Below are 23,751 nucleotides of genomic sequence, written 5' to 3'. Positions count from 1 at the left end.
AAAACTTGGAGAACTTGGTATATGAAAGAATAAACATACACATGATTATAATTAATAATTGCTTATTTCTTTACACATAGAGTTGCTGGTGTCATTTTACAAAGTACACTGATTTGGAATGGCAACAAATACTTTTTACAGGATAAAGTCTTCAGCTAAAAAGTGCTTGTCTTGGCAGCTGATCCTTTTGTAATATAGACACTTATTTTAAGAGCTCTCAGTCGCTGCACAGGGATACAACTGTTTTGATAAGCTGTCAAACCAGAAATACGCATCTTGACTGCTTGTCTTGGATATTAAAATGATTAACACTAAGAAGCAACACTAACATGTTCAAAGGCACTTTTTTTTTTTTAATGAGGCCCAACTCTTATCCTTACTTTTGAGGGTTTTTTACTTTCTTTGAAACACTGGTTTTTGTAACAATAGCATTTCAAGTTTGGAAAAGTTCAAACCTCACATGCAGAGGCATTGGTCCTAAAGATACAAACAGGCTGATGAAGTATCTGAGGTAAACAGCTCTTCCAAAGACTCTGGGCTTTCTAAATTCTACCTTAAATATTGATATTAGCAGAGGCTTATTTTTTAAAGCCATGACTGTTGAATAAATCAGTCATGTGAGAGGAGGTTACTGTAATAGAACTGGAACTAAACAAGAGGCTTTCTTTTTATAGCACCACAAATAACCTTTGGTTAATGCGTCAACTGTCTTACAGTTGACCTGCCACTGAATTTTTGAGGGACAGATGTATCTAAGTTGTATTGGGAATATTCCAGTTAGCAAATGCAGTAAATAAACCCTAACGTGTTCAATTTTGAAAATGTAATTAAATACTGTGCTAATTTAATTAACAGAATTGTACCATAATTGTGTGATATTATCGACCAAACTTAGCAAAAGGATTGTCTGACTACTGTTCTTCCTGTGGTCCATTGTTGTTAAACTTACCCAAGTCCAGTTATAAACTGAGGCATTTTGGTTCCCGGATAACCCCAGGTGTGGAAGGCTACCCAGAGCTCTGTTTCTGTAGAAAGTAATGCTTGTCCCTTCCAGGAGAAAGGGGATTATTTTGTAGGTATTAGCTTTACAGGAAGGTCTTTGAAGTACTCATTGAACTACGTGATTACTGCAAATCTGATTCAGCTATATGCCCTCATTTAGAAAAAGCTACGTTTTGTATTTTTTTCCCTTTTCTGCATAGATTTTTAGCATCTTTCCTGGCTCTTGTACAACTTACGACTAGCAAAATGAATGATTAAAGATTTTTCTAAATTATATTTCAATAAATGCATACCATATGCTCTTAAGCCTTGACAGTTTGGAATCTGGCAATTCACTTGGAGAAACAGTCAGGACTCACAGAAGATTAATACCTGAGTGCAGAACTTCCTATTCTACAGCTTAATAAGTAAGGTAAATACTCAGTGAGAGGGGGTGTGAAACGAAACTGTACAAAAAGAGCACAGAGAAGAGCACAGCAGAATGCCTGGGTATAGTGGAGCTGTGGGCCAGCCTTCGGGCACCCATCACTGTCCCTCTTGCAAAATCAAAAAGAACCTGACTTATACCTATGCTTGAGTTTCCTTAACTGAGCATCTGGCAGATCTCTTTGTGAACACAGCATAGGAAATCCACGTAAGAAGCTCCTCCATAAATATTCTTGTCTTCTACTAGGAACTGTCGGAAAAGCATCTCTGGCTGCTCCCGCTGTTTCACTATAATCATCTGAAAACAGATACATGTATTTAGGATACAATCATACCAACTGGCACTATGTTTTCCCTGTATCTATTACTGTATGCTGTTGAGGAAGAAAAAGATCCCCAAACTAATAAATCTCCGCATTTCAGTAGCTGCATTTATGAACACAGGGGAGAGAGACTAGTGTGAATTAAGGTTTGCAGAATAAAATAGTAACCTTTAGACTTCACTGTCTCTGAAATTCTCTTTTAAGAATTAAGCACACTTGAGATGCTTCTGCCTGTAACGCATGGTGGAACTCACTAACATGCAGGAAAATTCCTGATATGTAAAATCTTTTACAGCTACCACTAAGTTTTGCCAAAGCCAGCAGTGTTCTTTTGAACAGGAATGGGGAATAAGTTGAGGCAGAGAGAAGTCTTACCTTCATAGTGTAGGGCTTTTGGCTCTGGATATGCTCCAGTATTGACTTAAGTTTCTTAGAAAATGGATTGTCCAGGTCAGGCAGCGATGTCTGTTAGCGTGAAAGCATGGCAGGTTGTTATATTCCAGTCCCATCCCTTAGGAATTCATACAAGACTAGCTGCTGGTATGTATAATGCAAATTACTTTGCATTCTATTCTAACTTCAGTCTACGTTCTACAATTTCATTCTAAGCTGGGAAAAGCCATCTCCTTCACCAAAATGTCTCATCTTGAAAGAACACTATATGAAAATTCATTATCAGGAGAAACTTTAACTGTTGCAAAGTGTTTTGTTCCAATTTTAGCAATACACATTCAATAAGGCTTTATCTGCAACAGCAAAAGCTTAAGAAGGTTTAAAAATGTTGCGAAAGCTCCTTTCCTGTAAGTGTGTAGAGTGTTAAAAGCTTGTTAAAGTTTTGTGTATGTTGGGACACTCCTGGTGTCCTAACACCTTCTGCTGGTCCCCTCTTTCTGCTTGTTTCACTGATTAGCAGTCTGGTCTTACTTACTAAGTGATAAATTCTGAAAAAGGGACTAGTGTCCATCTACTCACAGCCTCCGTGCTGATGTGTGCGAAGGACGGCACGTTGAAGAGCCCTTGGATGAGCTCTGGGGGCGCGCTGACCCCCAGCCACAGGAACATACTCAGACCGTTGGCCAGCAGGAAGGCCCCTCCTTCTGAGAGACGTTCCTCAGAGCAGCGGACGGCAGCTGGGACAGCATCACTCTTCAGATCCAGGCTGTGCTGGGGGGCAAAAATACACAAGAGTTGTAGACCTGGTGCCTTCAATGTGACTAAAGCTCACATTAGGTGCTGAAAAGTAACTCCAGAAAGGTTTAGTACATCTTCGTGGTTCCTTTCCAGATTATAGGAATTAGAAATCCAACCTCTTCTTTTTCAGGTACTGCACTGTGTGCAAAGGAAGACCTGCCACCAGTGCTGATCTTCACTAAAGCGGGCATCTTTCATTAGCCTGGGCAAAAAACCTTGCTAAAAGTACAGTGACATTCTTGGAGGATGCTAATGTCACTGACTGATAATGTTACTTGCCCACTTTCCGTTAAACTAAGGGTTCTGCCTTCCCTCCTCATGTTAGTTCAACTAGCAACAAAAATGTAATCCAGCGTGGCAGTGTAACACTCGCCCAGCAGCCAGAATCTTTTCTGCATCTGCACAATCATAAAACCACAGCATACTGAAAACAGTTTGACTGAAATGAAAAGGAAGATGTGCAAGCAACATACTCACAATTGGCAGAAGCTGGGGATAGAAAAACAACTGGGTGTCCGCTACCCCCATAGACATGACCAGCTGCCGATGGAAAGCTCTCTCGTCGGTTGGAATTTCTGGTCTGCCAGCCAGCACGCAGCTCTTCAACAGGCAGTTCATGTACACTGGCAGCACCTTCATTGCATCCGGAAGGATGAGCTGAGAGGCAGAGATGGCTTGTTATTTCATATATCCCACATGCTGGGGCATGAGAGCTGGGCTTTCAAACATTTAAATAACCCACTGCTCGTTTCCTTTCATTAAAGAGGAAAAAAAACCTAGAAAACCTTTTTTATATGTGCTGTTTCAAACCAGATGTGACAGCTCTGAATGGTTAATACAGTTAATAAGAATCCAACAGAAATTATTTGCCCTCTAGACTGTAGTTGTCATCTTCGATGCTATCATCTCCCTCTAACCCATGCTTATTTTTGGGTATTAAATTAAAGGGGTGTCACATAGGAGAAGTGGGTGGTTTTTTTCTCTGAACAATTTAGGAGTGAAATAAAGGTCCACAGCAAGTGTCTCTTCGGTATTCTTTCTAACGTATTTGGTCCTGATTAACATTAAACAATTAATTGCCCAGGCTTTTGATTATTGGAAGCATCGCATGGTATGTGAGACGCCTTAGTCTTTCTCTCAAGTTGAACTGCCAGGACATGAGGGCAAGTAATTTAAAAGCAAACAACTGTTGCTTTTATTGGAGCGTTGAATTTTAAGTCATACAATTAGGATGTGCTAATAATGCTAATCTATACATTATAGTCTAGAAGAAAAAATTGGAAAATAAAGGTATTTATCATTCTAGCACACCTGAGGTACCTATGTGCAAATTCAGATTGTTTACTAAGATACATATGTTCCTTTTTTTGACAGTAACAGTCTTATTTGTCAAAAATTAGACTACTAAAATCTTTTAACATCCCAAGAAGAAAAAATCAAAGCCATTTGTTCTGGAACAACAGCCCCTGCGTATGGTAAATGCTACCATTGAATCCCACCTGTCATTAATTATATTTGAAAGAAAAGGGAAAAGTCTGTCCTGAAATTTTCCTTTCAGGCAGTGCTGATGTTGCAGGGGTGGTCGTTCATCTCCCGCAAGGCCTGGCGGGGGGAACAGAGTTTGGGTGGGTTTTACCTGGCTGACTGCCGATGGGCTGGCACAGTTCTTCCTGTAACAGGCCAGCATGTGAGCTGTCTGATTCACCAGGATCTCTCTGACCGTCTTCAGCGGTTGGCTTAGAATGGCTTTAAAAGCTGCAAACAGGGAAGAACAAAAGAGTGTGCTAAAGATGGGGCCGTACTTTTAAAATGTCTGTATTCTAGCTTCTAATTTTACTGACCTGAGGTCTATGGCTGCTTTTAGTCTTGTTTACATACAGTGTCTTGGAGGACGTTTATTCATCTTTGCCCAAAATGCCCCACCAAGCCTCCAGTGCTCCAATGATAGCATGCCCGTTTCTACTACTGTGCCTATACAGTTTTGTGCGTTACATATTTCTCTCTGCCTTCACAGGCATTACTTTTACGGCAGTATGTCTAAAATATGTGATTTATTTGTCTTTTCAATATTACAATACTTCAAGAGTGGCTCAGGCTCGGAGCAGCAAGTTACAAAACATGATTTCCCACTAGGTAATCACATCAACTCCCTTTCCTTCCCCTTCCTCCACCCCAAAGTAAAAACGGAAACAAAAATGGTCTGTTATAACTTTACCTGACTTAGCAAAGAAGTTGATAAGGGCATCAGTCTCGCAAGTCTTGTAGACATCAGCTAACTGGGAGCTACAATTTAAACCTATATTGTGTATGCGGAGTCGTCTTTGCCCGCTTATTGATGTGTAAAGGACAGCACACTGCAACAGAGGAGCAAATTGCCATTGATTTTTGTTTTAAACCAAAAGGTTTCCATCATGCAATAGCTGCCTACTTTGTGCATAAAAGGCATATAATCAATTCTAAAGACAGCCTAGCCTTGCAGTGCTGCTTCAGGGATTCTGTTGTCTATGAACCAACATACCTGTATTTTTATGGAATTATATTAGACATTATAAAAGTTACTAATCTTAAAACTGTAAAAAATGGTAATGTGACTGATTGAAAGGCTTATTACTCTAATTTGTTACACAGTGATGGTATCACCTGAAAACAAGAGGCCACCAATTTTAAGTTTGTAAATCATACTTTGTAGTTGTGTAATATTTGAACAGTTCAAATGCACCTGAAAAGACACCACACAAGTGAAGAGCCACTTGCTGAGAAGTGCTCTGCCCGTCGCTTCATCTCTTGGCAAAAGCAACACAGAAAAACTTCCTAATCTTGAAAAGCTGCGTGGTTCTTCTCTTCTTACATAAGTTGCTTATGATGTGAAACGAGAGGTCCTGCTAACCCCTGTATCCTGCACCTACCCTGGGTTTAGATGATAAAAATGTAGGGTGTAATGTAAGAATTTCCTTATGACTCCAATTCTACTTCAATATAATGTTGATACGTCAATATAACGTAAGATCCAAAGCCTGCAGGGGAAACAAGGGGCGTTGTTTGTGCTTTTGAGGTAAGACGCAACCTTTGGCTATAGATTAAAACCTTATTTCGTTAGTGGTATAATGTCACCAGAGTCTGTGCAAGCCATGCCTTGCCTCCCATCAGTCCTACACCATCACTTTTTTCCTGTTAGGGCTGCAGAAGTTCTTGCTCACCATTTCATGACATTACACGTAATTAAGCTTTTTTTACCTGAATTAAGGCGCCACTGTCTTCATTCAGTTTGTCATCATGCTTGAACTCCACTGTCACTGCCTTGTCACAGTCAACTGCTGCCATCTCCACATCTGTGGTGTTGTTCATGTAAATAGCACCAAAGAAGTCTGTTGCCCTGAAGCCTACAGCCAGATTAAAAAAAAACCACAAACATTTTATTTAAAAATGGCAAATAAATTTGACTTTCTTTTTATGGTCAGTCAATTTTGCTTACTGAAACAGGAACCGGTTTCCCTCGGGGATTTGCAGCCCCCGGGCCCCCACCAGCTGTCCCTGCCGATAGCATTTTTTGCCTGTTGGGCGAGAGGGAAAGCTGACGGGCCACGGAGCTGCACTGTGACTCTGAGACCACCCAGAACCTTCTGCGCTGTTGGCTTGGCCACTTTGTGTGTGTCTGTTTCTCAAACGCTTGCATTTGAAGTAAGAATGAATACGTGGAAAGCAGGCACAGTAACGTCATTGGAAGGATGAAAATGAAGGAATGTGTAAGCGTCCAGCAGCAACACTTTTTTATACAACTTGGATTGCAAGATGCATGCATAATGAGCAGAAGCCTTGCTCATATTTGAAAATTAATGATTATGGAGGGATATACAGGAAGGACGTTCCTGCGTTTTATCAGTCTTTAATGAAGATAAACCAGTTAGCCTGAGCTTACCGGTGGTCTGCACAGCACTATATTATATGAAATTCTATATTGTCACATGCATTCATGTTTATTTTCAATCCCAATGGGTACCGTTACCTGTGCTTGTCCGAACCCTCATTATTGCGTCAAATCCCGTCTTTTTTTCTATGTCCCTCCTGAGGTCACTTAAGAACTGTGGGCTGTCAGCATCGAGCTAGAAACACAAAGCAAAAGCACAAGTTGCAGTTCACCACTGGGTGTCAGCAGCACAGCAGGAACCCAGCGCTCCCTCTCGCTCCCCCTCGGCCTCTCATCTGTTCTTCTCACATTTAATGTCTCTCATTTCCTTTTAAAAGAGATAAACCATGTCGATGGTCGTTGTGTTAAGGGAAACGTATATACGCACGTGTCCACCAATTCATCACTAGCCTTGGACATCAGGAATTTGTATTCCATCAAACGATCTCCAGGAGCATCCGTTCCTGCACTTAGCCTTGCAGCTTAGCTCGGGTTTTATGGCACGGCCTAAGGAATTCCAGAGTGGCCTTGCTGCCTTCGCAAGAAATGCTTTTGCAGGTTAGCTCCTGCCACAGAGAGTCCCCCGCTCCCCAGAGAGATTCTCACGAAGTTTTAAACGAGTGTTTGTTACAGTTTTTTTGGGGTCTCTATCAAAAGCATTTTTATCTGTATATACAGGAGTAATTGACTTCCCTGCTCAGATGCCAGCATATTTAAGTAAGTGAATTTAATTTTAAGATACCAACCAGCTTATTACTGTTTCAAGATACGTATTTTAGCCTGGTCTGTCATTTCTAAGTTTGAATGTTATCCCCTGGAGTTTATACTTTAAAGTTTTCTAGAGTCACTCTACTTTTATGTTAAAGGTCAAAGCACGTGTTAAAATGAAAAGAGAAACAACAGCTCCCCAGGTGTTACTATTTATTTGAAAGGCAGGAAGCCGCATCACTTACCTGGAAATTGTTGTACTTGTACAAAGTTCCTCCAGTGTACATTGTGACGAGACCCATGGAGGCTACGTCCACATACTGATTTGGGAAGAGGAACAAATTCACGCAGCAGCCATTAGCCACACAATCCCTGGCTAACGCCTCGTAAGAATTTACCTGGGGCTGGAAGAGTGTCTGCACGGAATTAAAAAATACAGATGTCATAACATGCGATACCAGTGGTAGCCAACCACAATCCAAATGCCCGCTGGAGGAAAACAAGACGAAGTGGAAGTTTTAAGCTAGGCCTGGATTCCATTAACATGATGTTGCCCCTGCCCACAGAAGCGTGTGCAGGGAACCAACTCGGCACGTTCTCGGAGAACTAAATCACTGACCAGGTGGTAGCACGGGCTCTTGATGGGTGGAGGGATTTCCTTCATTGATGGGAACGGCTGCCCCCCCCCAGTCTGACCCGTAACAATATACCTACGCCATCGGGGCACAGTGAGAACGGGAGTATTCTATCACTAAAGAGCACATCTTCGTAAAAGGAAATAAATGAAAAAAGATCAAGGCTCTATTAGGGAAATTCAGCATAACAGCAGACCCTTGTTAACTCAGCGTAGGAAATACCTTTTCTTTATCTGTATTTAGTAGTTTTTTGTCATCTCTGTTTCTCAGCTTCCCTGGTGCTTCCGCAGTTGGCAATGAAGAATGGAAGATAAACAGTTTTCCAGCACATTCTGCAGCCTGTTTCAAAGACATGGTATTGGCATATTTATTACTGCTAAGATAAGCAAGCCTGATTGTCATACATTGTGGTTATCTCAGAGAACAGTGTCAACTTTCCGCAAGTTTCTCAGAGCTAAATAATTCATTTAGAGACTCAAAATTTGATAGAAATCAATCCTGAAACAAACTGGGAATTCTAGGTCAATAAATACCAGTCCAGCGCAGAGAGCTGTTGGCTGATGCACCGTTACAGTGATTTCTGCAGAGGAATCTAAAATCTTGGTGGGCGCAGCTAGGAGTACCTCTCTTGAAGACTTTCCAATTGGATACAAGCATTATGCAACAAGTGTCAAAAGTGCAAATACTAAATTGGATAAAATTAGAAGGAAATGTAATTTAACAGCAATTATTTCTTTCAGTTCAGGCACACTCGTGTTCACTACATTTTTAGAGACTTCCTGTACTAGATTCCACATTCAAATCTACCTTAAAATCCAGGACTATCGAAACTTGTGATGAACAATTCCTCTTGCCACTAACAAAGTAAGTAACTGCCAGTTTTATTCCAGTTTTCTATTCTTATTTAGAACTTTTTTTTTTTCCACATCATTTTTACTGCGATGACAAACTACTGACAGAAAACCCTACATTCCAAAGGAGAGAGTAACAACAGTAGCAATACTGGAGGCATCTTTGCACTATTAACAAGCTTTCCCACCAAAATTTAGAAAATCCGGTTTATCACTTACTCTTACTAGTGAGACAGCTGATGACAACGAACAGAACAGAATAAAGTATTTCAGTTGGAAGGGATCTACAACGATCATCTAGTCCACGTCGCGGCTGACCAAAAGTTATTAAAATTAATCTCCAATAGGAACGTATATTGAGGACATATATATGCATGTTAATAATTCATAGTGAAAGTCCTCACAAATTACAACTTAAGAATATTGAGCTAAATAAAAAGCTTAATTAAGAGCTGCTTCCCTTTATAGCCAACATCAAAGGAAATTTACAATTATGGCCCTTAAGTTTGTTTTGTAGAAGTCAAGTCTCAGGGAAGATAAGAGCATTCTGACGGAAGCTGTAACCAAATGTATGTTTTGTACACATACCTTCTGGCAGCATGAATAAATAACACGAAAACAGGTATTAATTAAATACTATTTAAGAAACAGATTTGAGAACTGTGCATTTTCAGTTCAACTAATTTATCTACTCAAAGTTCACGCTTTACTTATACACAGCTCGCAGATACATCAACTGTTTTGTCACGCCACTGGCTGTCTTCTGCCCCTAGAAATCTCGTGGGGAACTACGGTGGCATTCTCCTAATTGGGAGTGCTCCGTGGAAATGTCAGCACTTTCGGGGATGTCCGGGACATATGGAAAGCAACTGGGGGTGCACCTCGACCTGTGGATTCGTTTTCATCTGTATTCAAGCTGTGAGAACCTGTCAGTTAAGTGGAAACCCTCCAGCCCCCGACCCGATTCAGTCATAAATAGTCACAAAGATCTCGCTTTGCACAAGCAGCGAGCAGAGCGGGAGAACAGGCAGGGCAAAATCGGACCTTATGCTGGCTCTTTTCCTGCCCTTCGCGTGTGCAAGGACTGGGTGTCTGTGCAAACATCCAGAGCATCTGTTTGTTCTGTTGCAGTAACTAAACTCTTCTTTATTTCTCTCAAATGCTTAATGAGAATCCGACTCCTGCTCCTCATCCTCTCCTAAACACCCGTCCTACGTGGAACAGACTCTAGGGAATGGTTTCCCTCGATAAGCAAAATCTGGAAACAGATGCGATGCATGTCAGTGTTCTCATTTTGACTAGAGCAGTTCGGACACACTGTTAGAATAACGGAACATTAGTGCTGGAAGCAATCAGCGATTTTTTTTTTTCTAATTTCCCATTGGGATTTATAGGGGGATTTGGGACTGGTTTCTAGCAAATGGAATTTCTGCAGTTTATCAAGTCTTATTCTCATTAAAGTGCTGCTTCTCTTACAGAGAGCAACATTCTAACCTTTAGCGCCTCCATGCCAGCCTGGATTACAGGAGCAAAGATGGTCTCGCTCTCGTTAGTGTCTGCAAACATCTCTGGAATCTGGTCCAACAAGCTATGAAAGACAAAAGGACAGCATTTCAACCGGTTAGCATATTTGGGAGAATCCCCAAACATACCTTGTAACATACCAAGTCTTCACACAGGAAGACGTTTTCCATGCAAATTTATATTAAAAAAAATTAATTTTGATTGCTCAATTTCACAGGATTCCAGCCAGAGTAAAACAAAATATGATTTTTTTAAATTCTATGAGATGCATTATTTCAAAGCTGGTAACATAAAGGAACAAGCAGTAAATAAAAAATAGCTAAAAATGAAGTTTAGTGTGCTGTAAGGACTTCAGAGTCCTTAGATCACATCCAGGTGTGCATCATGGCATCGCAAGGGAAAATACGTGCACCACGGCGCACAGCTGCAACCCCCCTCCCATTTTTGAGGAAACACAGCTGAAGATGCGAGATTTACACCTGGGCTAAATACGCTTTCACATTCAGCACTGGGCGGGTGTCGAAATCACTTTTTCTTTGCCTCAAAGGTGGAAATGGATGACCCGAAGCATCTGCTGGCTTCTAAAGTATTTCAATAAATCCACGTACCTCCCCAAACCCAATAACACAACGGACTAAAGGGCATAACGCATATCCTAAGCATTCAGACCTTATTCACATAGGGAATAATTGTACTTTACTTGGTAACAACAGATCGCGATTCCTGAAAGTTAACAAGGAAACCATCCAGCAAAGGAACGAAAACTTCTCCAACATCTGAGACCACCATCATCTGAGGCTGAGCTAAGCTGCTTTTTACATTAAAGAAGTGGAGGACTTTGTTGTAAGTGACAAAACCAACTTGAATTGCTGAGGATTCTTCTTGCTCTTCTCTGTAAGAAAAACAAAAACAATGCTTACAGATCTAAAATTCTGACCTTCCAATAAAAGCATTCCTTTGAAATACAAGGCTGTTTTCAGATCATTATCTGTACTGGGAGCAACAAAGCAAACAAAACCAAGCCGATGTAATCTTTGCCTTAGGTCAAATTAAAACACTGATAAAATCAACTGCTGTATTATTTAGTTTTTAAAAAAATATGTATTTATGTCAACGCTATCAGCTGTGCATCCTATCCAAGCAGTCAAAAGTCCCTCAGATAAAGTATAAACCATGTTGTCCTCAAAACATGGAAAAGAAAGAACAGGACAATTAGTTACAAGATATAATCAGAAAAGCAGCTTTATTTAGAAGACATTGTAATTCTGTGACACTGATGACTGATGCCTAGTAAGAACAGCATTTAGGCTTGAATACCGTCTGGTGACTTTGGTGGGTCCATCTTCTGCTTGAGCTGGACTAACAAAAGCTGTTAGATCCTCCATAGCTGTGTATCGCGCATAAAATGCGCTGTAGAAATTGCTCTTTATTGCTAGTAAGTTTGCAGGCCAACCGAAGCCGGCACGTGGGCGCTGTGAGCTGCGCCTGCAGGGGCAGTGCCGGCAGCAGGCTCGACCTCCGCTTAGAGAGGCAGCTCCACGCGGCAGCCCGCTCTGCCATCGGTAGCAGCCGCCGGTACTAGCAGACCTTACCAGGTTTGCGGTCCTAAATTTAGCGAGCTTTTCCCTAAAAGGCAGTCCTATTCAAAAAATCGGTCTTAATTACTAATAAAATAGCCCCTTCTTACAGCAGGGTGTTCCTCTCGTAAATGGCAACCCAAAGCCTTCAGCACAAGAAGTGCCAGAGAGGAAGGCTGTGGTACGTGCAGTGACTATGGGTCAGCCCGTGTGCTCCGTACGGCAGCACTGACCGTTTCAGCAGCCACCCGACCAGTGGTGAGGCCTCGCAAAGCCGCCCAATAGCCAGTCTGCGCGTAAATGCTTTCACACGTTTTGCACGTTTGGAACTTGCATATTCAAAGCACTGAAACGGAAATCCCAGCTATGCCACTGATCTAACCTATAACCTAAGAGGAAATGATTTAATTTCTAATTAAATAACGCCCAGTTAACGCCTGGGTTTAAATTTGTAGAAAGTGAACAGCAAGAATTACTGTTTAATCTCACCAGGATGTATAACTCTATACCACAAAGTTCTTTGAGACTGCAGCAATAGGAACCACAGAAATAGCCGAGCTGATTGTACTTTCTTTAGTTTATAGAAGTCATCACTCATGGAAGGTTATAGTTGTAAAAAATTTAACACAAAGAAATATGCTTATCGACAAACAGGGTAACAACGTACACAGGCTCCTACAGATGTTACTACCGAACCCGGAGACTTTAACAGAGGCGCCCGACCACTGTATTCCCAATTACTGCCCCCATAGCGCAAAACAATCGGCTGTTTAACCTCAGAAGAAACAAAGGACTGTTAACAGTCACCTCGGCCCTCACCGCAGCAGAGCAGCCAGGGTGGGAACACGCTCCTCAGCCGGGGCAGTGAAAAAGCCTTGGCCCCGCCAAAATCAATGGCAGCACCCAGCACCCACCCTCTGCACAGCAACCGACACACGGCAGCTCAGCAGCGCACCAACAGCCGCAGCACCGGGGCAAACTCCAGAGGGGCCGTAACTGCTCTTCAGTAACAGGTAAGCTGGGAGGGCAGGAAGTGAGACAGGAAATAAGTCAGGAAGTGAGGAAGTGACGACCTCTATAGCGAGGGAGGAAGTGCGACTGCGCGCCAGGAAGTGGGACAGGAAGTAACTCAGGACGGGAGGAAGTAACTTGGGCGACCAGGAAGTGGCGCACTATATAGCGAGGGAGGAAGTGCGACTGCGCGCCAGGAAGTGAGACAGGAAGTAACTCGGGACGGGAGGAAGTAACTTCGGAGACGAGGAAGTGGCTCCCTATATAGCGAGGCAGGAAGTGCGACTGCGCGCCAGGAAGTGCGACAGGAAGTAACTTCGGAGACGAGGAAGTGGCGCCCTATATAGCGAGGGAGGAAGTGTGACTGCGCGCCAGGAAGTGCGCCAGGAAGTAACTCGGGACGGGAGGAAGTAACTTCGAACACCAGGAAGTGGCGCCCTATATAGCGAGGGAGGAAGTGCGACAGGAATTAACTTGGGACGGGAGGAAGTAACGTAGGACTTGAGGAAGTGATGACTTATATAGCGAGGGAGGAAGTGCAACTGCATGTTAGGAAGTGAGACAGGAAGTAACTTAGGACGGGAGGAAGTGGCGCCCTATATAGCGACGGAGGAAGTGCGACTGCATGGTAGGAAGTAAGACAGGAAGTAACTTAGTAGGTGACGAAGTGACGACCTATATAGCAACGGAGGAATTAAGTTTGCAAGTTTGGAAGTAACTTAGGAAGTAACGTAGGAAGTGAGGAAGTGACGACCTACAGAGCAATGGAGGAAGTAAGTTTGCAAGTTAGGAAGTAACGTAGGAAGTGAGGAAGTGACGACAGGTATAGCGACGGAGGAAGTAAGTTAGAAACTTAGGAAGTAAGACAGGAAGTGAGGAATTGACAACCTATATAGTGACGGAGGAAGTAAGTTAGGAACTTGGGAAGTAAGACAGGAAGTGAGGAATTGACAACCTATATAGTGACGGAGGAAGTAAGTTAGGAACTTGGGAAGTAAGACAGGAAGTGAGGAATTGACAACCTATATAGTGACGGAGGAAGTAAGTTAGGAACTTGGGAAGTAAGACAGGAAGATCCTTACTTCCTTCTTTACTCACTTCCTAAGTATTTACGTACGTCTTAACTTCCGAACTTCCTAATTCACTTCCTCAGTTCCTAAATACGTTAATTTCTTAAGTCTGTTCTCCCTCTGCAAGTATTGTTAGTTGGAACGCGTTTTCTTTCTGCATTTTCTTCAATACTTTTATATGCCTTGGCTGAGAAACATCTTGTCTACTTCATTTCTCAGTCTGTCACTGCTCTCATTTAACTATGTGTGTCTGCATTATTTAAACTAATGAAAACTATACTAATATACTGTACTAAAAACTGTACTAAACGACACTAAAATAATATTCTGTCATTAATATTGATCCGCAGAAATACTACTACTGTGTGCTTAATGCTCACAAACGGATGTGCTATATTTCGTAAAATGTTTGTTGCCTAGAAGATTTGTTCTCCTCTCAGATACGTACCAGGACAGAGAAGTATCACAGCACAGCAAGTAGCTTTAGAAGTTCTGATAATTAACAATAATAGCTGAAGATACAAATCACCAACTTTATGGCTTTAGAGATTTGCAATTCTTGAGTATTCCGTTTTTGGTATTTCCCTGTTCGGTTTAATGAGAAAAGCAACATTGCCGTAAACTGAGCTACAGCAGGGCAAGTCAAACCTACAGGCTGGGACTTAGCCCTTAACACCACTAGAGTTCACTACAAGAAAGGAAAAGAATGCAAGCTACATGTGCAATTAGCATAACAGATTCTTTCCATTCATATAGTAAGCCCAGACATTAAAGTCTAAGAACTGCCAGCAGCATTAGAATTAACATTTGGTCACTGTCACCCCAAAGATGACTCTACTGTAAATTCTGACGTTTTCGGTAGCTTGTTTTTACCTCTCAACATGCAAAGCTGCGTGAAAACTGCAGCGTAGTTGAGTTAAGCAAAGCATGCTTATGTTTCTTTACCTTGGAAGTTTATCTAGCAGAGTCTTCAGTTCGTCACATATGAGTTTAACAAGGCCACTGTTTATGTTTCTGTACGATACATCGATCATGAAGATATAAGCTGGTGGCTTTGGAGGCTTGTTGTTCTACAGAAAAAAAAGAAAAAAAAAAAAAAGACCATTCCCAGGGAAAAATCAGACAGCGTACTGTTACGTCGAAAAAATTCACAGGTGGTAGCGTAAGGCAATCTAAATACAGTGTGTAGCTGTTTGAAAAATACTATGGATCATGAAGAGTAACTACTGCAGAAAGCTGACACGTATTGGGTAAAGTCCACCCCTGGAATAAAACACTATTACTGGAAAATAGCATCCTAATGGAATAAAATATGTAAAGGGTAACAGTTTATTAGATAAGATGAAACACAAACACGTTCTGCTGGAATACAAGTGTTTAAACAAAATTGCCTTCTGGCTTTTTTCTGTACCCATACTTGTTCGGCATTCCCTGTATCAATATGCAATACCGTTCTGTTAACACGAATGTTTAAATTCAGTTTTTGTTAGCGTTTGCTTCTAACGACCCTTAAGTTATTTCTAACCAATCTGGAAACAGAAAATACACCTTCAGTACTGAACCAGAATTAAAGAATTTCGGCAGTACTAAGTGGTGGACATCCGCATCCTGTCTGTCTGTCTTGCTGGCTGAGGATCCAGTGCATTCCGGACAGCTGAACTGTACCTTCAGGAATAAGCTGACTTTCTGTAAGATAATCAAAGCAGGAGAGTGGAACACTCAACGTATGTCACTGCTGCATACACAGCAGTGACTTGGGCTGGTCTGGATTCCTTTGGGAATTCCTCTTAGTCGTAATTTAAGTGTCACTCAAATTGTGACCTACCCTACTGACCCGAGTTTCTGTAAGTAAGAAAAAGTAAGCTAACATGAAGGGGTTTTTTTGTTTCCAAATAAAGCAATGTAATGCTTAGAGATGTACCCAGGAAAACGATCATATAAAATGAACATAGCAACAATGATCATCATACTCCCTAAGATCAGTTTTCCTAATTCCCATTAAGATGAGTAGTGGCCATTACTTGATGTCAAATTTAGGTCAGCTTTTCCATCACGCTGTTTCACCGCCTTCGTATACAGAGTTCTGACCACTTAAGCAAATTATGCTTGTTAAACTAAACCTCAGAAAAAGCCATTTAAGACAAAAATCATCTAACCCTTGAATTACAATTTATTCATAATCTGTGGCACACTTTAAAGTGAACATTATAGCCTTGATCTCACTTCATTTGAGTCATGTAAATCAGGATTAATTCCTGTGAACTAAAACCAGGCGGTAGTTTTAGAAGCTGTTCTGTTCACTGCACTTGGATTCTAGCTTCAAAAACTGTATCAAACACTACTTCTACACTCTTGTATTCTTTATAAAGAATCCCTGTGTAATTTCTGACAAATATATGGTAGAAACGAGGAGTTCTGCTCGTGCCACATCCGCTTAGCAGGAGTGCAATAATGCAAAACAGCTGTTATTTGTTAACATTTTTTGTAGCTGTTCATCCTTGTCATTTGATAAGCACAAAAGGAAATGACTTTTCAGTTCTGGTCTTAAACTGGATTTATAAAAGAATTGGACCTTTGCAACTTGGAGGAAAATGAAAAATGAGTTATCAAATAGTATTCACTTCTGCAGAATTTAATGACTCAGCATTTCCAGTGTTAAGTGTTAATTTCGTAAGAGATTTCTTTTTTGGTAACGCTCGAGTAAGTCTATGGAGGGGTCTTTGCAACAAGACGACAGACCACGCCGGATGACTTTTATCAAGGAAACTCCTTGATTTAAGCTATATGGCAAAAGCCACTGCACTGGAAGATGCATTGTGACGATGACTGCATCCCACAGGGTCACACTCCAGGGCAGAGAAAAAGAACTGAGAAAACGGCCCAGAGCCATTCGGTACACATGAGTTTTCAAAAGTTTAGCTGCCAGAAACCAGCAAAGCTTAACCAAATTTGATGGAGCTACACTGGATATACACTGAGGATCCCGTACTGTATTTCTGTAATGCCTCACTACAATTCTCTCCTGTTCTGGCGTTTAACACAGATTTCAGTAAAATCTATATAGGTCGTCTCAGGGATTTCACTAGCTTTTGGAAGAAAGCAGAATTAAACCTGTTTTCTTCATACCAGCAATAATTTGACGGTCTGAGGAAGTTACTGGTACCTACTTCAAGACTTTGTAGGATCCAGTTGCCTTTCCTAACCTTATCATGACCTCAGTTCTACTGACATGAAAAAAAATCTGCTGATTCCAGCAGGAACAGAAAAATACATCCACACTGTGGACAGCTGAAGTCACGCTTGCAGTTTTGTAGAATGAGCTAAAGTTTGAGAAGTTTAAGTAACTTAAGCTTTCAGAAGTATCAAATACAGTTCTCTAATAAAAACAATTACAATTACTTACAGTGGCTTGAGTGGGCTTTGGATTGAGTTCTTCAGTGAGTTAATATTAGGAGAGAGAACCCACTCCAATGTAAATCACTTAGCGGTCAGAATACTAAAACCACTCTTGCCAGGAAAGGATTACAAGAATCCAGTTAAGGTTTTCACTATTGGGAAGGCAATTTAGGCGTGTGTCTGTCTTCAAAATCAACAGAAGACACGCATCTAAAATGCAGTGCTGCACCAGAATGCCAAGTATATCCTCTAAACAGCACAACATGCTAGATGGGACCCAACGAATGCCCCAGTTAAAGACTGACGATCCATGACTTTGCGGCGCTATTTGTTACTCTTACTTGCAGCACAAAAGTACAAAATACGGTAAGCTCAAATTCTCCACATCTATCTACATTTTCTAGAATGTTCCTGTACTCTGATATTCAGTTTACAAGCGCGTTTACTGTAGGTATTAAAAGGATTTTGTTTGTTTTGACATAAAAAATTAGTTTGCATACTGGAAATACTCACTCGGCAATAATCCAAAGTAGCAACGTATTCATAAGATCCCAGAGATAGCTCGGGCCTTTCATAGTGGTCTACCCGTCGGCCAATGTGGTCCAGATGTTGAAAGAAGAATGGAGGGACTAAAAGCCAACACAAGAGCAGGAAAAACCATTTATATTTTGGAGAGGAGGGGAACAACACAACAACTGCTTTCAATGTACTGGTGCAGGCTCCTTTGTTACTGATCAAGGGAAGAGTTTAAACACTTATCCAGGTTGCAATGGTGGGTTTTTGCCCCCAGCATTGGCTTAAAAAACGCCAAACAAACAAAAACCCACAACATTCCAGTAATGCCAGCTCCTTTTGTAGTTGGAGCATATTCTTCCACTTCTACACTGCCAGGCTTGAGTAGGTAAAACTGACCCAGGTCATTTCTACACGCAGGAGTCTGTTACCCTCAGGATACAGACTTAACAGTGACTATTTGGATACTGGATGCAGCCTACTCACAGCTTAATTCAAACCACTGGAGCCAGAACCCTACAGAGGGACAGTGGTAAAACCAGCACTTTTCCTCAGTCCTGTACTGCGTTATCCAAAGATACCATTCCACTGGAAATAGTTCTCCAAGGTTCCCAATGCCGGCCTACTGTACAGCAAAGCGCATTGGGTCTATTATATCAGGAGCCTTTTGCGGCTACAGATAAAAGGTGCAGAACTCGAAGGCGTTAAGAAATCAAGTGGGTTTGCCACCAACCATTTATATACAGCTAGTCTAACGTTTAGGGTCACCCTGGGGAAGAGTCACCTCTGGATTTTAGGTCCTCTTTCCTCAATCAATATACATTTAGAATGCTTATTTTTCACACTTTTGCCTGTAAAGTGTATGTGTGTGTGTGAGTGGGTGGAATAGCTACCTAGTCTACTGGCCATTTTTAGTCCTCATTAAGACTTTTTTTTTTAAGTGCTTTCTGACTTGGATAAAAGACACTGTAGTAATACAAAGCATGATTTAAAATGACACTGCAACTTAAATGTCTTTCTTAAAACGCTCACAACGCATTTAAATTTCTCTTTATGAGAGTTTAAATTGCTAACAAACGATGAAATCTGTTATCTGCTAGGCTTGCACGGACGTTTGAACACCAGGCAGAAAAGAAGTTGGAGCGAGTCTGTAAAGGTTCGCGTTTCAGAGTTGAAGAGATTACTGTATTAGGGAAAGCACTATACTGCTGTGATCCAGCGGAGGAAATCCAACTTGATACAAATGTCTAGAAAGGCTAGTTCAGGCAAAGATTTGGGATTTAGCCAAGAGCACAAGAACAGTTATGAGTCACATGCAGCACGCTTGAACAAATATGGCATGGTATCTTCTGTGAAAACCAACACTTGTCACAGTAAGATTAATAGGTTATTTAACTATTGCATCCACAGTCATGGACAGGACCAGGCTAACATGGTTCTAAATATTTGGTTCTTGCTGGACATTTAGATTTCTTAAAGAAATTAATTTTTTCCACACAAAAGTTGCTTTCAGTTAGCAATACAAGCCGCTTTGTATCCTGTGTTGACATACTATTTTTAAATAAAGTTTTCATCGTATCAGACTGGACTTCATGAGTCAGCGTTATTTTTCATGTATTTCTTTTTTTTTTTTATATTCTACCGAACAAGTGTTTCTACCTGTTTTTTCTTGGGTAGTATTTTTTTGACTTGTGAAATAGGCTTAGCTACCGCACCTCACTAAACTATTTTCTCATCAAGTCAGCAAGTCAAGAAAATAATGTTAGGGGTATAGTTTCTTTTATGTTTTAGGGAATTTGTATGAATCACAGATCAGAGAAACATCACTCACCATCATTTATACAATTGCAAAATCCACACTGGTATCTTCTTCCACCTTCAATAAACTGCATGAAGGGACACATATAAGCCTTGCATCGGTTGCATCGGATTGGTCCAGTCTCACCATGGTTTACAACATAAAGAGGTGTCTAGATGAAGAGGTAGATGAAGTTATAAAAAACAATGCAAACTTGAAACCAAATAAAGTGGGCTAGAAAGCTACTGCCTGACTTAACTCCGGTTAGAGATGACCTGATCAAGACATCATTCGTTGTTCAGCATTAACCCAAGATCTGGAGCACGGTTGGCTCAAGCCCACTGATCCCCTGAGGGGCTAAATTTGCAAGTTCAGAGGCATATTCTGCCATTGATCAGAAAGAGAGTAAGGATTCACACCAAAAGCCTACAAAGTTTGAAAACATTGGACATTTAGGGCTCCAGGCTGATTTTCTCCAGCAAAGGGTTCTTACAGCTCATTAAGAGAAAGCTGCTGGAGTCAGGTATTTTGCCTTGTCAGATTGAGTTTTTCCTGAAGAAATCTATTTCTGCTCCTCTATTGCAAATGGTTTCTCAAATAGGTCTTTGTTAAGAAAGCTTTGAATATTTTGTCCTAAATGCTGCCCCCGCAATGCTGCCATGTTGCATCAGGCTACACTACCGTTTCAACGTTGTCAGGGTCACCAGCTAGAGTAAGAGATTCAGAAGAAATACTGATATTTATTGAAGGGAAGTACATACAGCAAACAAATACAGTATCTCAAGCACTTGTCAGTTTAATTACAGTGACCATGCTGGCTTATAGCCTCAGCCAAAACCCACGGCTAATGGAAGACATTGTCCAGATGCCTCTTTCAGTAATAACTGTGCAGCAATTGAAAGATTCCTGCGATTATACTTCATGTTAGAAAAGTCAAACTTGAAATCACTATAAAAATGGAAGTTCGCTCAATTATTTGTGAAACTCTATGTTTTCTATTTTTCCGTTTTTTCTTACTGCCTTCAATCCTAAAGAAAAAACTCTGAGCATAAGAAGAGAAATCCAGAGTTTGGACACATAACAGATCTCTACAAGAGGAAAAATGCTGACAGCCTTTGAATGCTAAAACTTTACCACTCACGTATTCACTTTTTTTTTTAATTATTCTGTCTCTCCTTCAGGAATGGACATAGTTTATCTGTCATACGCTTTATCTTTTATTGGAGCATAAGAGCCTTTGAATACCTAGAAAATCATTCATGTCCTTCTAGCATTCACTGCTTACACGTATTTTATTGTTTGTTTACGTTTTACAGAGGCTATTTTACTCATTTATTTCTCCAAAGGGTTTAATGCTTTTTGCCAAGGTTTTTATACATATGAGTACATTTTTACTACATGGGTTTTAAGTACTCCCTCCTGCTCCACTGAGATGCTATTTTACATTGTGTTCTTTCTTCTACGAAAATTGAGTTTAACACAAATTAACCAATAATGTCAGCTGCCAAACTATCAGGGTCATTTTTCAGACTTGAAAGCCTTGGCTATAAAACCCGCTCATCACCCACAATCGCTTAATAAGTTTTAAAACTTCTGGGTTTTGTTCATTACTTGGCAATTTTCTGATTATCATTCTGCTGTATTAGTTTAATGAGGCCTGGATCTGGTTTGCAATTATTATTATTATAGTATCTGACCCGGTAGGGGAAAAAACAAGACTGAGACAAGTCCTGGTGCATTTATACATTAAAACTTGTTTTGAAACACTTAATATTATCCAAGAGCAAAGAAAAATCACCCCCAAATGATCATATTTTGAAATACCAAATTAAGACCTTTACATTAAAAACATGAACAAGAACAATCAAAAAATAAATGCCGTGAAGCTCAGAGCCTAAGTGTCTACATTCTTACACACACTTAATAAATTACCTTTTTAAAGACAGCAGAAATAAAAGTAATGTCTTTTTGCCTTGTCTTTTCATATTTGGAGTGGAAATTTTAGTTTTCCCCTCCCTTTAACTTCCTTTTAAAAAAAACAGTCCTTTTTAAAATGTGGGGTTAGAACCTCAGTAGCCTAAGGGCTATGTTTGCAAAGATCTACATGCATGTTCAACTTTATGCATTAAACGGTTGTCTTGAAGCTACTGAGACTATCCGCAGTGCATGCGGTTAAAACACGTGTTCAGGCCTTGGGAAAACAGTATCCACAGGCCACCTTCTGTAAATGTATACTAGCCTGGATTCTGTTTTGTTTTGCCCAGAGAAGCAAAGGATGAAACACCAATAAAATCACACTGCAGAAGCTAGCTATTTTTTCCTTCCTAATAAGCTTGCAGGAACTTAAAAAAAAAGTAAAATTAAAGGGAAGGAAAATAAATTAATGAAGCCAAACCAACCAAAAATGCACACAACAGAATTAAGGACTTTGTCTAACAAAGAAAAATCCTGCAAAAAAGCCCTACATTTACCTTTATTGATTTATTCAATTGGAATTTTTTGAAATTAAATGGAATTTACATTTTAGTATTTTCTCTAAATAATTTAAAACATTATTATCAATAATGAACACACCTAATAATAAAGCTATCTGTATGATAGTTTCAGAACAAGCACCCAGATGGAAAACATCAAAAACTCACTTCTTGATGTGAACAACACAGTTGTGAAAGAAATTTTACCTCAAAAAAGCTGAAACTTTCCAGGGCGCTATACTGTAAGACTAGACATTCTACCCATCACGAGAAAGTAATTTCTGTTTGGGTATGTAAACTGCTATTGCATTTCCAACGGTCAAAATAACTTCTGTCAGGGTGAAGCAAGTTTTTTTAAAATAATAGGTACGTTTCCATGGGAATGTACAAAGATAAAAAATATCGTAAATGCACTTAAAAGCATAACAGAAAGTAATAAGTTTAAACTAATGAATACATGAAAGAAAAACAGTCAGAAAAAGACACAATACTAAATGGGAAAGCCTTGTCTGATGTGCTCCACTCTCTGTAGATGTCACTGTGCACCAGAAGATAAAGCACAGATCTGTTCATGGTCCCATGGAAGTCGGTGGCAAACTCTCATAGGAGGGGAATAAGACAAAAAAAAAAAAAAAACCAAAAACAAAACCACAACTTTTTTTGTTTTTGTTTTGTTTTTTTAAACAAATGCAATACTCCTTGTGCCTTTCTACTATAAAGTATCGGTGTTTTCTTTCTCTCTTCTCCAATCTCTACCAATAATAAGTGAATAAAGTTAGATACCTACCAGAACTATTTAGACATTTGCTACGCTTGTGGACTTGTTACGGGCCTGACACTTCTCTTCCCCCTCATCTCTTCACAAACCTTTGTCCCATTTGCCTATTTGGACCACCTAATCGAGAACAGAGAGGGACCTCACCAAAAGGAACACTTAGGTATTGATTGTTGGTGTTGCAGCACTATCAAAATATAAATACTTCTCAAAACCAATGACTAAACTAATACTTGGCAGCCTAAATCTGAACGGGACACATAAAAGTGATTCCTTTTACGTAAGCTGAAAGAGTGGAGAGGCAGAATATTATAGTTTTAATTTAAAGCAAAGGAGGATTGGGCAGAAGAGATGGGAAATGCTGTAGGAGACCTGCATAAACTTTCCCTTCTCTGGAACCTCAGGGCCCTGCTGGAGTGCAAGTCCTGAAAGCCGATCTGATAAACCATAACTTATCCCACTATTAGTCCAAATATAGCTGTGACAGCAAGAGTTTTATTTTGGAAATATTTCAGCAAGAACATCTCTCAGGAGTCAGAATAATATCACAAAGAAATAGATAGACATTGGTGG

The 23,751-nt window shown here is 40.4% G+C and overlaps 1 protein-coding gene across 3 annotated transcripts in view; it reads right to left on the bottom strand.

The window, feature by feature from the left end:
* Nucleotides 1-45: 45 nt before the first annotated feature.
* Nucleotides 46-23,751, bottom strand: part of SEC24D (SEC24 homolog D, COPII coat complex component) — a 67,509-nt gene continuing 43,803 nt past the window's right edge. For all 3 annotated transcript variants that reach the window (XM_063335312.1, XM_063335313.1, XM_063335311.1), the window contains exons 9-23: nucleotides 19,963-20,101; nucleotides 18,132-18,247; nucleotides 15,168-15,292; nucleotides 11,265-11,456; nucleotides 10,535-10,628; nucleotides 8,412-8,528; nucleotides 7,800-7,970; nucleotides 6,946-7,042; nucleotides 6,177-6,322; nucleotides 5,158-5,296; nucleotides 4,579-4,697; nucleotides 3,420-3,599; nucleotides 2,724-2,915; nucleotides 2,127-2,216; nucleotides 46-1,726 (exon numbers count right to left, since the gene is read on the bottom strand). In XM_063335312.1, coding sequence (XP_063191382.1) covers nucleotides 1,586-1,726; nucleotides 2,127-2,216; nucleotides 2,724-2,915; nucleotides 3,420-3,599; nucleotides 4,579-4,697; nucleotides 5,158-5,296; nucleotides 6,177-6,322; nucleotides 6,946-7,042; nucleotides 7,800-7,970; nucleotides 8,412-8,528; nucleotides 10,535-10,628; nucleotides 11,265-11,456; nucleotides 15,168-15,292; nucleotides 18,132-18,247; nucleotides 19,963-20,101 — 2,058 coding nt within the window. In that variant the 3' untranslated portion in view covers nucleotides 46-1,585. The remainder of the gene's footprint in view (nucleotides 1,727-2,126; nucleotides 2,217-2,723; nucleotides 2,916-3,419; nucleotides 3,600-4,578; nucleotides 4,698-5,157; nucleotides 5,297-6,176; nucleotides 6,323-6,945; nucleotides 7,043-7,799; nucleotides 7,971-8,411; nucleotides 8,529-10,534; nucleotides 10,629-11,264; nucleotides 11,457-15,167; nucleotides 15,293-18,131; nucleotides 18,248-19,962; nucleotides 20,102-23,751) is intronic.

The sequence above is a fragment of the Chroicocephalus ridibundus genome, chromosome 5 (genome assembly GCF_963924245.1).
Source record: "Chroicocephalus ridibundus chromosome 5, bChrRid1.1, whole genome shotgun sequence".
NCBI lineage: Eukaryota > Metazoa > Chordata > Aves > Charadriiformes > Laridae > Chroicocephalus > Chroicocephalus ridibundus.
The sequence above is the reverse complement of the archived record's forward strand: the minus strand, read 5'-3'. Positions and strand labels throughout refer to the sequence as shown.